Source organism: Mya arenaria, chromosome 9, assembly GCF_026914265.1.
Source record: "Mya arenaria isolate MELC-2E11 chromosome 9, ASM2691426v1".
Classification (NCBI taxonomy): Eukaryota; Metazoa; Mollusca; class Bivalvia; order Myida; family Myidae; genus Mya; species Mya arenaria.
In genome coordinates this window covers 26,931,790-26,944,572 of record NC_069130.1, presented here as the reverse complement: position 1 = coordinate 26,944,572, position 12,783 = coordinate 26,931,790, and the positions used below count along the sequence as shown (strand labels likewise).

General features: G+C 35.3%; 1 protein-coding gene across 1 annotated transcript; it reads left to right on the top strand.

The window, feature by feature from the left end:
- The first annotated feature begins 333 nt into the window (after positions 1-333).
- LOC128203585 (rho GTPase-activating protein gacK-like) lies at positions 334-9,158 on the top strand. The gene is made up of 3 exons (XM_052905068.1): positions 334-696; positions 3,650-4,730; positions 7,551-9,158. The coding sequence occupies exons 1-3, from the start codon at positions 642-644 to the stop codon at positions 7,810-7,812; spliced, it is 1,398 nt and encodes a 465-aa protein (XP_052761028.1). The 5' UTR covers positions 334-641; the 3' UTR covers positions 7,813-9,158.
- The last annotated feature ends 3,625 nt before the right edge of the window (positions 9,159-12,783 follow it).

The following is a 12,783-nucleotide window of genomic DNA, read 5'->3' as shown; positions in this document are numbered from 1 at the left end:
TTGACCTGTTAAGGATACATTGACAACATCGCGTGATAATGTAAATCAACCAATCACGCAGTCGCATTATAAACGCTAATGAAAATTGTGGTCAAAAACGATATTTGAGCAAATATCAATATTTGCTGAAGGGTTCCAGCTTTTGGTATTATTGTTCTAACACTCCTTATGATTTGCCACACTTTATTTCGAAATAAAAAAGTACAATTTTTACAATCTTAAGCGAGTCACTTTAAGTTGAAAATCTTGATATCTAATAATTTTGACAGCAACTGGCTCACTGAATAACTGACTCAAATATTCAGGCACAGCGCTGAATGTGGCCAGAAGGTTGGAGCACTTATACACCAACGGAAACAAGTCGATTGTATTTTAATACGGTGTTATCATATCAACAATGTACAATATATTCTTTAGTTATTCTCTGTTCTAAATCCATATTCATGCATTCCGATATTTTTTCAAATTTGATATTCAAAACCGAACAAAAATCAGTATTTAATCGCACCTCATCATTCAAAAGCAGTTTACGTTTATACCACGATGTGAAACTGTGCATCACCTGTCAAGTCTGCGGAATTAAGTAGGCGCGGTGGTTTAGGCTAGGAGCAACATAAACGACGGTGGATAGTGAGATAACAATGAGAGTTGTTTCTTTCGTTCTCTTTCTGGCCTCATGGTCTATGTTGGATGCATGTAAGTTATGTTCATTTCTTTTTACCTTTTATCACATTGTTTCCGGATTAATATAGCAATCAAGCATTTTCTTTATTACATATGTGTATTTTAATATGACTTGTTTGTAACCAATTTAGTACAAACAATTATAGGTAAAATGATATTCCAAAAAGTCATACATTTATTTCTCATTTTTTTTAAATAGAAAACTGTCGAAATAAAGCACTTAAATTTCCATTGAAATCTTGAAATAAAAACTAAAAAAATAAATATTTCCTCTCTATTTCATAAAAATATTTTTAAACGTTCGTCACTTCCTGCATTCAAACATGAAATGACGTCTCAAACATACAACACGATGATGACATCATCTTAACGGATGTGACCATATCATTTAAAAGGAAGCAAAATTCTTTAAAATTATAGTGTAAATGGTGTGATTTTTACTGGATATCATCTCAGTATTCAGTCTGTTTTTACATGGAATAGAATATATATATACATAATTTTATATAACGAGTTAAGGAAATTTGTTATTAACACTACCAAAGGTTTCCTCAATAATAAATTTTCTGAACTCATTGAATAAAATATGTTTTTTATAATGACACGTAGCACATCCTCAAGTTCAATACAATTGATATAAAACTGCTATTTTGCCAAATGAGCTAAGAGCGTTAAATGATTCATTAATTCATATTAATCAATCACAGTTTGCCAATATGCTAAGTCCTCATTATAATAGCTAGTAGATATTTCATCCAGCTTGATACAACTGGTCTATGGTCTCAAAGAATTTACTGGTGGAAGGTTTTCAACAGTTGTGAATAATGCAAAACGTCAAACAGATAATACAAAAATCATTCAAGACACGAGGTTACCATCGCTTTTGATAAATTGATTGATATATTTTGTCCCCACAAATACAGACTTATTTTAAAGTGGGCATCGGACGTTTGGGCGTAGACCAGGAAATAACAATGTAATGCTGAAACTACGTACTGTAAACAACTTGCTGCGCATAGTGTTAAAAAAAACGGCCGCTTTTAAGACAAATGCGAGTGTGTTTGTCGATGGATAATGATTATATTAAAGTTATTAAACAGTTGTCATAACATTTGAATACAAGCTTTTTTTATAAAACAAAAATAAACCCCATCTAGCAATTCCATATCGGATAGATACAAGTCGGGGCGATATCTTGTCGGCAACCGATCGGGCCGATATCGATATTGATAACTTAAGTTTATTTTCCGTCAATGGCAATGGTCCGTCATCGGTTCGACATTTTTCCAGATATCTTGTGGCTTCACATATATGTATAATAAGATCCACCTTTTCAATGATGGGCATTACTAATTACGTTAACATATTTCTCTGGACTTGCCCGTCATGCCAGCCGCACAGATGCAGGCACGATGCTCTAAGCTATTCAGATTGTTATAATTACAGACATTCACATGAACCCATATTTAAAGCAACAGTCTTAATACTTGCTTTCATATTTTTTATTTTTTTTTGATGATATTCAAGATATTGAAAATGGATTTTTCAAACAAATGAACGAAAATATCAAGCCAATTATAATCAAGGGAGGTAATACATATGTTCAGGAAGAAATATTTTCACCAACCGTAAGAAAATCGAACCTATATAATTATCGATATATATCCGATTTTAGAATATATCGGTCCGATGTTGATATAGCCCCTGTTCGGCTCAAAAGCGCTCATGGAGTATTCAACATATATTAAGATAATTCTAGTTCTTCAATATATAAGTTACATTTATCTACAGTGTACCAATACAAATACCGGAAGAATAACGAAAAACAGACGGTTTTATGGCCATCATTTGGCCGACTTGCCGACGTTCCGAACAGATCTGATAACTTTCCGATATGGCCATGCTCACTGGGATCAGTTCATTCTAAAGTGCTCATTATTAACTTATTGAAATTCTACGGAAATAAAATATCTCTAGAAATATCAATTTCTAAAGCTATCCTTCGTCCGAATTGCAACTTCAGTATGTATTGAGTTTGTAAAAGGAAAACGCAGTTAAGTTTTTGTTGAGTTAAAATATCATTGTATTGAACAATTGAACGTTTTTCGCTTTGCCATGTATGAAATTCAAGTCAAAATGTCGATACGTCTTTAAACCAAACGTCGTTATACACGGGTATGATTGGCGTGGTAATATTCAACTAATTATTAGCGAATACAACTTAAATGAAAATAATAGGATAATTTATTCTTAGTTATGTGTTAAGACGGATTTATGTACCGATATGGCATACATAGGCACGGATGATCAAGGATAAGACATCTCCTATCATGCAACGGTGTTGTTATAGCAATGGACAGTGTTACTTTAAGGACATATATTTAAGTTTCATAAAGAACGTTTCTCATTTCAAGCATTCGACACAGTATCTTGCGCGCTCGACTGACATATGGAGTGCACCATTGTAGAGGCTTCGACTAACATCTCGAATGCTCAACTTACATGTTAAGTGCTCGACTGTCATCTCGAGTGCTCAACTTACATGTGGAGCGCTCGACTGCCATCTCGATTGCTCAACTTACATGTGGAGCGCTCGACTGCCATCTCGAGAGCTCAATTTACATGTGGAGCGCTCGACTGCCATCTCGAGTGCTCAACTTACATGTGGGGCGCTCGCCTGCCATCTCGAGTGCTCAACTTACATGTGGAGCGCTCGCCTGCCATCTCGAGTGCTCAACTTACATGTGGAGCGCTCGACTGCCATCTTAAGCGCTCGACCTACACTTCGAGGGTTCGACGCACATGTCGAGTGCTCGACTGAAATATCGAGTGCTCGACCCAAATCTCAAGAATTCTATGAATTAAGTATGGCTCTCAATATATGCAGAGAGCACTCAGGATATAAACACTAAATAAGTATGTTGATATGTTAGCATTTATGAAACAAACTATCTTGCGTTTATAGATGGCGGCCTTATTCAACGAAAGTACATCACGAAGCGATCAAGTAAGAAGATCGCTTCCACTGAACAGTTTGACGTCAACTCCAGGAATATCGTAAAAGACATCCCAAAAGAAGCACCAGTAGCAGAAGCACCGAATGTAAATGGGGAGGAAGACCAGCCACCTCCGAATTTAGCAGAAGCCATTCATTACCTCACCAGGCAAGCTAAACGAATCCACAAGAATCAACCAGCAAAAACAACTGCCGATACCGGCTCTTTTCAGAAAAACATTGCAGAGCCCGAGCGATATCAGAGCAATGATTTTGTAGACAATGCAATTCAAACAAAGCAAAGCCTTAGTCAAACTGTTCCTATCCAACCTGTTTACCAGCAACCTGTACCAAATAATGTAGGTGTTGATATTCAGACAGCAATACACCAGAAAGAAAATGTTGCTAGTCAACCGGCAATGCAGGGACAGCAGGCTCTACATCAAATGCTTCTTAATCAAGGTCAGCCTGCCCTTCAAACTGTTCATAATAATCAATTTCTAACAAACCAGGGCTCATATGTTAACCGACCAATTCAGATGGCTGCACAGAGTATACCGCAGGGAGTAGATTCCATGATTCCCATGCAGGCTTTGCCACAGTCGGTTTCACGCCATGTGTTGTTCCCGCGTGTTATGCCACAACAAACTCCACCACAGCAGTACGCTTCGGGACCAAGATATGTTGTCATTCGATCACCAGAAACGGGCGCCTTACAGCTCAAAGAAATCGGTACATTCCCACGAAACTCTGTCGCTGTTCGTCAGACTGTTCCTCCCCAGAGACCATTTACATATCCAACAGTGTTTCAAGACTCAATGTCGACAACAGTCGTGCCGTATGTTCATAAACAAAGACCTCCAAGACCGCCAGTCTACTTAACGCAAGCACCCACAACCACCACTACAGCTACAACAACAACTACAACGACAACACCTGCTCCAGTTACGACTATTCCCACAACAAGCGCACCAGCACCGACACAACCTCCAGTTACACAGCGAATAACGACACCAACTACAGAGTTACCAATACCTGAAGCTGCTCCAGTGTAAGTTAGATATATATTCGCAATAAGGAAAACGTAAGCATGTCTCACTATATCACTGTATGGCATAGTTTCTCCGTTATCCTTTTTAGTTAAATCATGCCTAGCTTTTGAAAAAGGGGCATATAGGTTTTCAAAAGTTGGTAGGTCGAATTGCTTGTGACCTAAACATTTCAGTGGTAAGTTGCGTATGATCAGTAAATGCGGCCTATTTTGTTTTCACGTCAGTAGTTCAAATGTCAAGGTAACGATCAACAGTCTTATGAAAACTTATCCGTACAATAACTTTAGAACGGTTTGACTGATAAAGAAACCTCTTGATAGGTAGCCCTTGACAAAAAGTTAACCCAGATTGTATTTTGATCAGAATGTCAAATGTTAGGGTCAACAGCGTTTTTTTGAAAACCTTCTTTCGGACTATATCTGATGCATTTCGGATTCATGGTGACATATCATTTAAGGTACTATTTGCAAGGGTTTGATTTGCAAAGAAAGCAAACATACTATTTTCAAAAAAGGTCATTATATGAACAAAATCAAAAACTACATTAACCCCATTCCTAGTGTTTTCGTGAGTTAGTTGACATATTATTCTCATAAGCAATCAGCAAGCGATGCCGTTTAATTAATACCGAACTGATATAACCACCAGGCATAACAATTTAGCATTATTGCCAATGTGTTGATGAAATGTTAATGTTTGTTGTAAATCGGATTACTTAAACCATATGACTACTTTCATCGTTGGATAATCGTAGCTTCGAGTCCTTGCAGAAGAAAAGGTTTGTTATGCCGCCTACATTTTATGCCTTGCGATTATTTTTAGAGTGACATTTACTAGCTTATTGTATTGATTGTGATAAATAATATATACAGAAAATAATATTTAATTTTATGATAATTAATGTTTGAGAGATATGCATGACATGTACAGGCACGCCACTCACTGTCAACAATTGCTTCGTTATTTGATTTATTTGCAGTGAAACTTTATTTGACATTTTTGTTGAAAACATGATAATTATAGAACATAAAGTCATGATACTGACAAATCTTCATTGTATTACATCCTTACTAATGTGATTGTTATTTTGGTACCGTTAAAATGATTCAATCGTTAAAAAGGAAATTGTCATTTTATGATATTAACAATTTGTCATTATTTTACTTTTTTGCTGATGTATTTTTTTAGAAAAAAACACAACAACCCAAAACACAAACAAGATGTCATAACTGAATTTTTACAACATTATTCAAAGCAAATTAAAGAATCTATCATGAGAAATTGTCTTTATATCAATATGTTGCCTATACTAATAGGGTATTACTCTGTATGATGCATAGGACATATACTTACGGGAACCATTGGCACCATCACCTTTATCATCATCATCATCATCATCATCATCATCATCATCATCATCATCATCATCATCGTCGTATTAAAACGACAAGTTTAATAAATTTGATACAAAGTGTCTTTAATACACATTCTCGTGTCCTAGTGCAAATAATTCACATTGGTTGTTATTAGGCTGCTGTCTTCCGCAGGAAAGAAAATAGTCCCACATAAATAATTTTATTCACAAACAAAAACATGTATCAATTATCAACCGACTTTCCAAGCTTTCATTTTAAATCAACAAAATACATATTTCAATCCATAATAAGAGCAATGCCAAAACTGTTAAAACGCGAGTATGTACATGTCGTTTGGCGGTTGGAATTTGAAGACCGTTAGTCTGTGTCACTGTCGCTTTAAATGATGAGTTCGCTTTCCATCTGGTGGATTACCATATGGATTTAGTCATTTTGATGAATGTTCACATGGATGTTACCTCTGTGAATTGGAGCACTAAAGTCTAAACATTTTGTAAAATCCACCAGAAACAGTGAGATTTGATGTGGAATCAGTGTGACTGTGTGAACGTGACCATTGCTGGCGAACTGCTAAGACAGAACATTTCGCATAAACGTAAACAGGGTATATTCACTAGTGTTCAGGATGTTGGATATTTCCGTGTGTTGATTTGGATTTATGTGGCTTAGTTGTTAACAAATGCCATGTGCATTTGTCTCGATATTTGCATAGTCTGATTCGCAGGAACATTGTTGTCGTTCAACTTCTGGACAAGGAATGTTCTAGCGCTGTGTTAAGACAGTCGTATGTTTGGATTAAGCCCAGCCTTCTTCAATATTCGTTTCATCGTGAATCTAAGTTTGTTGGCACGGAAAGGATTTATCGTGAACCAAGTGTGTTAATTGCATGAAACATGTGCGGTGGTTAACTTATGTGCATAGTTATTTCACTACATGTATTTTATATATATATGAACAAAATATTGCATGTGTTTACCTCACTCCTGTGCTCTAAGTTTTGTCAGAAAACAGTACAATAACTATTGTATCTTGACATACTCAAACGGTGTATAATGTAGCAACTTCCGTGCCTTTAACACAAGTCATCTGTTGTTTCATAAGCTAAACTGTCAATTTTATGTAGTTTGTTTTAAGTGTTATGACATATTTACATTGAAAGTCAATTAAACACTTAAACAAAGCTTTTTTCTAACGGATGTTAATTATCCTAGATATCGCTTATATGGATATTTCTTGACCTTAATTGCTCAAGATATACTGTTTTTTAATAAAGTTTCGTTTAAATGAATCAATGAACGGCTTGTCTAAATGTATCTTCAAAAGTTAGATACTTGAAATGTAACAGTAATTGATATAGATGGTTTTTATTATATGATTGATTCACTACATTATAGAAATATACGAATAAATATATATATACAACATACTTTCTATCTTTTCCAGTGATACACACCCAGCAAGCGAACATAATGCCTGGGAGCCGTCATCGGAAAAGCAACAAGCTTTCTTTGATAAAGAAATGAAAAAGCAAAACCTCGAGATCACAAAGCTGCAGCTGGAAATTCAGTTGTTACGACAACAAACACAAGCTGCTAGCAACGGTCAAATGCCGGAGCTGGAAGAAATGCCACCCATGCTTCAGAGGTTACACAAAAAGAGAATGGCGTCTGCCCAATATCCCTTCCCATTCATGGGCAGAAAATGACAAGGCGGATCTTTCAAAGATATGCTTAACAGTATGACTTTCAGAGTGCAGGATGATTAAATGTAGAGCCAATATCTTAAGAGATACGTATTCAACGGGTCCAAAATCTGTACAAAATCGAAGAAATTGCTCTTTGGCATACCCATATCTGCTACAACGTCTTCATGTATTTTATAAAAAAGTAAGCAATTTTTTAATAAACAAACGTGTTTCGTTAGTGTATTCTTTAACCGGAAGTAGATTGATGTAGTAGTTTATACCCCAGATAAATGTCCTATATACGTGAGATTATACGACTGAGGTCAATTACAGTTACTGTACACTTTAAGCACTTGAAATGCTTAATGCTAAAGGCCTCGCGGTTCGGCAAACGTTTATCTTCGAATAAAAATCTTTCTTTTTTGGGGGAAGACCTGCTACGGGACTTATTTCACGGCACAAACACAGGAATTTAAAAAGTAGCGCAAAAACAGACGCGACACCTAATTTATATGGCCTTATGAGCTTTCGCGACATATCGTCGATAGGTCAATCCGGAAGTAAGGGTCGGTGATATAAAAAAGTAAGACCGTGTATATGTTTTTAAAAATGAAAACAATGTTTAATTGTTGATTTGTATCGTGTATTCCCTACCCTAACATTACAGCAAAGCAGCAAGCCAAACGGCTTAATCCAGCATATATATTCCTTAAATTGAGTTAAAGACCTTTTATAAAATTATATATCAATAGGTAAATTAACTTATTCGTGACATTTAAGTGAATATAGCAAAAAAAAGTTTACAGTGTTTACATTATTTTCCATACCATTTGCAGACGATTGGAATAAAATCATATAATTTTAAGCTCACCGATAAGCCAAACATAAAGAGACCAATCAGAGTCGAACGAGTTCGATGATGTGCGTGTGTTTACAGTAGATTTGTATATTGAAGCGAAACCACAAAAATAAAACAATCAAATTATATTTGCATATGAATATGAATATTTCTAACAGCAATACATACATTTACCACAATCAGGAAGCAGAAGATACGCGTTTGAATGTTTATCAATGAGAAAAGGCGCCCGATCCTCAACAAGAACGACCTTTAATTAATTGCATGGAATGTCACTAAATTCTTTTAAGCGATGTCTAACACGTACTCGTAACACTTTGCAGTCGTAAAAGTGTAACAAAACACCGCTACATTGGATTCTTCTAAACGACTTTGTTCATAACTCGCTCGCTACCTCGTGGTGGTATTCACAACCATCATTGCTCACGTCACCTATACCTACCAAAGAATGATCACCGATTGGGTCAGCACACGCGAATCGGGAAACATTTTTTATTTGTTTGTTGCAGTCACCCCTCCATCTTTAAAATAACACGGCATATATTTTATTCAACCATAAATGATGGGCATAAAGGCAAACGCGGTAATTTGTATTATCCAGTCAAATAAGGACGACTTTCCTCGTATCCCTCCACCTGCCTTCCACAGTACAAAAGTTGGCGGGAAGGCCAAATATTAAAACATTTCAAAATGTTCATGTTTCATTTATGTTTTGAAAAATTAATCTTTGTAAGAAGTAAACCGCCAATAGCTGCAATCACCACAAAACCTCCAGACATCGTTTAGTGGGGGTAGTTCTGACTATTTTGACATAAGCACATTTTCACTTTGTATAAAGAGATTTCCAGAAAAATGCAAACGCTTTTTTTATTAGAATTCTACTAAACTCGTCTTTCGCAAAAGTTGCTCAACTCCTAATTGCAACGGATCTATGTATTATGCCTTCAAAATAATGAATCTAAAAACTAAATAGTGTAGTTGTTTTTAAAACACTTAGGTTTTTGTCCTTCAATGACTTTTGCACTGTAGAAAGCCCTGAATCTTTTGGTTAAATGTTTCAAGCCTCTATGCGAATTTTGTTGTGGTTACTATGAGCTTGATGCCATGCAAAGGTTACGTTCTTGTCCTATATTATAAGAATTTTAATTCTTTCAAACATGTAAAACGATCAACTTCGTCAGCTAAATCCATTTTGAATGAATTTCTGTATCTAGGCATGGTAAAATGACTTGTAGCCTGTCAAATGGTCAAAATCGTTGGCAGTTTGATGGGAGCCTGAATGCTTCGCTCGAAACCCAGTCTAATTTCGATATCCTGACTCTTTGTTGATGTGAATATAAACTGCAACGTGTGTAAATTGTATTTGATATGTGGCCTGCACACTATAAAATATATTTTAATAACGAAATGTGGCACTTAACTTATTTTTAGGAGTTATTGTTATATGCCGGATTAAGCATCAAAATAAAGAGACTAGGTCTTCGTTCAGATCAAGAAAGAACCTGTGACAATTTTTCCGCTTAAAAATTTAAATTCCGATACAATCCAATTTAATATTGTATATTGTTTTAATTCAGCAAAGGTTTTATTTTGCTATTAAAGTAGTTAGTTTTGTCGCGAGTTTCGCTGACCTCGCGAATAGCCAATACTTTTAGCTAAGCCCGTCAATAAACTGCTCAAGTTTCACCAGGAACAGTGGCCGCTTTTGTATCATCTAAGTCTCCATATCTCTCTAATTTCCAAGCACCAAGTTACCATTGTGAAATTAAATATAACCATGAACGCTATAGGGCAGTGTACATGTAAAACTGTATTCGTTTGGAGTTTTTTTCGTCGACTCAGTTTCTATTGTTAAGCATATGTTTGAAAGATGTATGCATATACTGTAACGTAGATGTTTATTTGTACAGTTATGGTTTTTATTGTAATATAAATGTGCTAAGGTTAACTTCAAAAGATGCCATTTGATTTTGTTTATCTTACATTTTTATCTCATGTGTATAGGCTCTTCTGTATTATTAAAAAGTTATATCTTCAGTGTACTGTTATATGCTTTTTTCTATATATCTACTCAGTGTTTTTAAACGATTTGTACTTTATCTGTCCAGTGTATTGTTTAATGGTTTATTTATACTTTTAGTACATTATTAAATGCTTCATACAATATCTCTTATGTGTACTGTCAAATGCTTAGTTCCATATCCCTCCAGCGTAATGTCAAATGCTTCATTATATATCCCTCCAGTGTATTGTCAAATGCTTTATTCTATATCCCTCCAGTGTATTGTCAAATGCTTCATTATATATCCCTCCAGTGTATTGTTAAATGCTTCATTATATATCCCTCCAGTGTATTGTCAAATGGTTTATTCTATATCCCTCCAGTGTATTGTCAAATGCTTCATTATATATCCCTCCAGTGTATTGTCAAATGCTTTGTTCTATATCCCCCAGCGTAATGTCAAATGCTTCATTATATATCCCTCCAGTGTATTATCAAATGCTTTGTTCTATATCCCTCAAGTGTATTGTCAAATGCTTCATTATATATCCCTCCAGTGTATTGTTAAATGCTTTGTTATATATCCCTCCAGTGTATTGTCAAATGCTTCATTATATATCCCTCCAGTGTATTGTTAAATGCTTTGTTGTATATCCCTCCAGTGTATTGTTAAATGCTTTGTACTGTATCTCTTAAGTGTATTGTCAAATGCATTGTTTTATGTCTCTTCACCGTATTCACTTATTACTTATACCACTTCTTTTGCCAATGAACAGTCTTAGTGAAAAAGAGACTTCTGAGTTCACTATATGCATGTATTTCGTGCTTTCGCGATGATGAATAAGTATTATGAAAAAGGTGCTTTAAATGGACCACTTTGCTTTAGAGTGGAACTTATAAAGAAATTTATTTTTAAAGGGTTGGTATTCACCATAAATATCTGTGATAACTGAAACCGTTTGCATGACATGTTTAGAGCACTTCTAGACATGGATAAAAAATGGGACTTTGTTTGGCAAGGGCGGTTGGAAAAGTGCGAATTAAACTTAGTTTTAATACGTTCTTTAGAAATGTTTTTGTTAATATAAATTTTAAAGCAATATATTTTATAAGTCTTGCGGAGGAACAGATGGGAATAGGTTATTACAGATAATTATGCAAAAAACAAATGTGAAAATGGAAACGTGTTTACTTACTTTATCTAATATTAATAGTCAAAACGTCCTCAGCCAATGCCGGATTTCATTTAATTAACTTTACACTAGCAATGAACTTGCGAGACGAGAGCAATGTTCATTTATCCTCATGCAGTATAGAAACATCAGTTACTGTTATGAAACTAGCTAATTGAATTGAAAATTCATCACTTTACAGGCACTTATCAGTTACAATTTAGGGTCAATCAAGAGATTTTTTGGAATGGATTTTATTTAAAAAAATATAAAATAAGGCTTTTCGCGATTACAGCCTTTCAACGCGTTCGGAGCTTTCAGTTCATTATAGCGTTTCTTAATTTGTTTTGCAAGACTTTCAAATAACATGCTACATGTAATTAAATTATTATTATTATAAGCGTATTTGTAGTTGTCGCATTAAGGTATTAAATAAGCAGTTAAAGTTGACTCAGTAAGACATTTTAAACAATAAAAGTCACACCAAGGTGTCACATCTAAGAAACACCTGTAGTATTTAAAGATCAGCTATATGATCGTCGAGAGTTATGGCGGATCCGTGGTCCAGTGGTAACTTTCTTGGAAGTCAATCCAAGGGTCGAGGTTCGATTCTCCGCCGCATCACTATCACGTCTGCAGGGAGTGACGTTAAATGGGGGTCCCGTGTGACAGTGTTATACACTGGTGCATGTTAAAGAATCAGGGTAACTCTAACCATGGTCACATTCTGTCTTGGAACTATACTCCCGAGTGCGAGGAGATATAAACTTACACACACACATACTCGTCAATGGTTATGAGGTCAGGCAGATCAGATTGTTAGCAGTTTGGAGATTACAAATGCAAGTATCCATTGTGGAATACTAGCCAATAAAAGATTGTCTTCAAAATATTCGTTTGCATTTTCAATTATTATAAAATCGAAACGACATTAGCCTAAAACTTAACTAAGCGTTAAA

What these genes read in the sequence shown, in the direction of transcription:
- LOC128203585 (XM_052905068.1), top strand. Translation starts at nt 642, where the DNA reads ATGAGAGTTGTTTCTTTCGTTCTCTTTCTGGCCTCATGGTCTATGTTG. An exon ending in ATGGTCTATGTTGGATGCAT is followed by an intron (nt 697 to 3,649) that starts GTAAGTTATGTT and finishes TTGCGTTTATAG; the next exon opens with ATGGCGGCCTTATTCAACGA. An exon ending in ATACCTGAAGCTGCTCCAGT is followed by an intron (nt 4,731 to 7,550) that starts GTAAGTTAGATA and finishes TATCTTTTCCAG; the next exon opens with TGATACACACCCAGCAAGCG.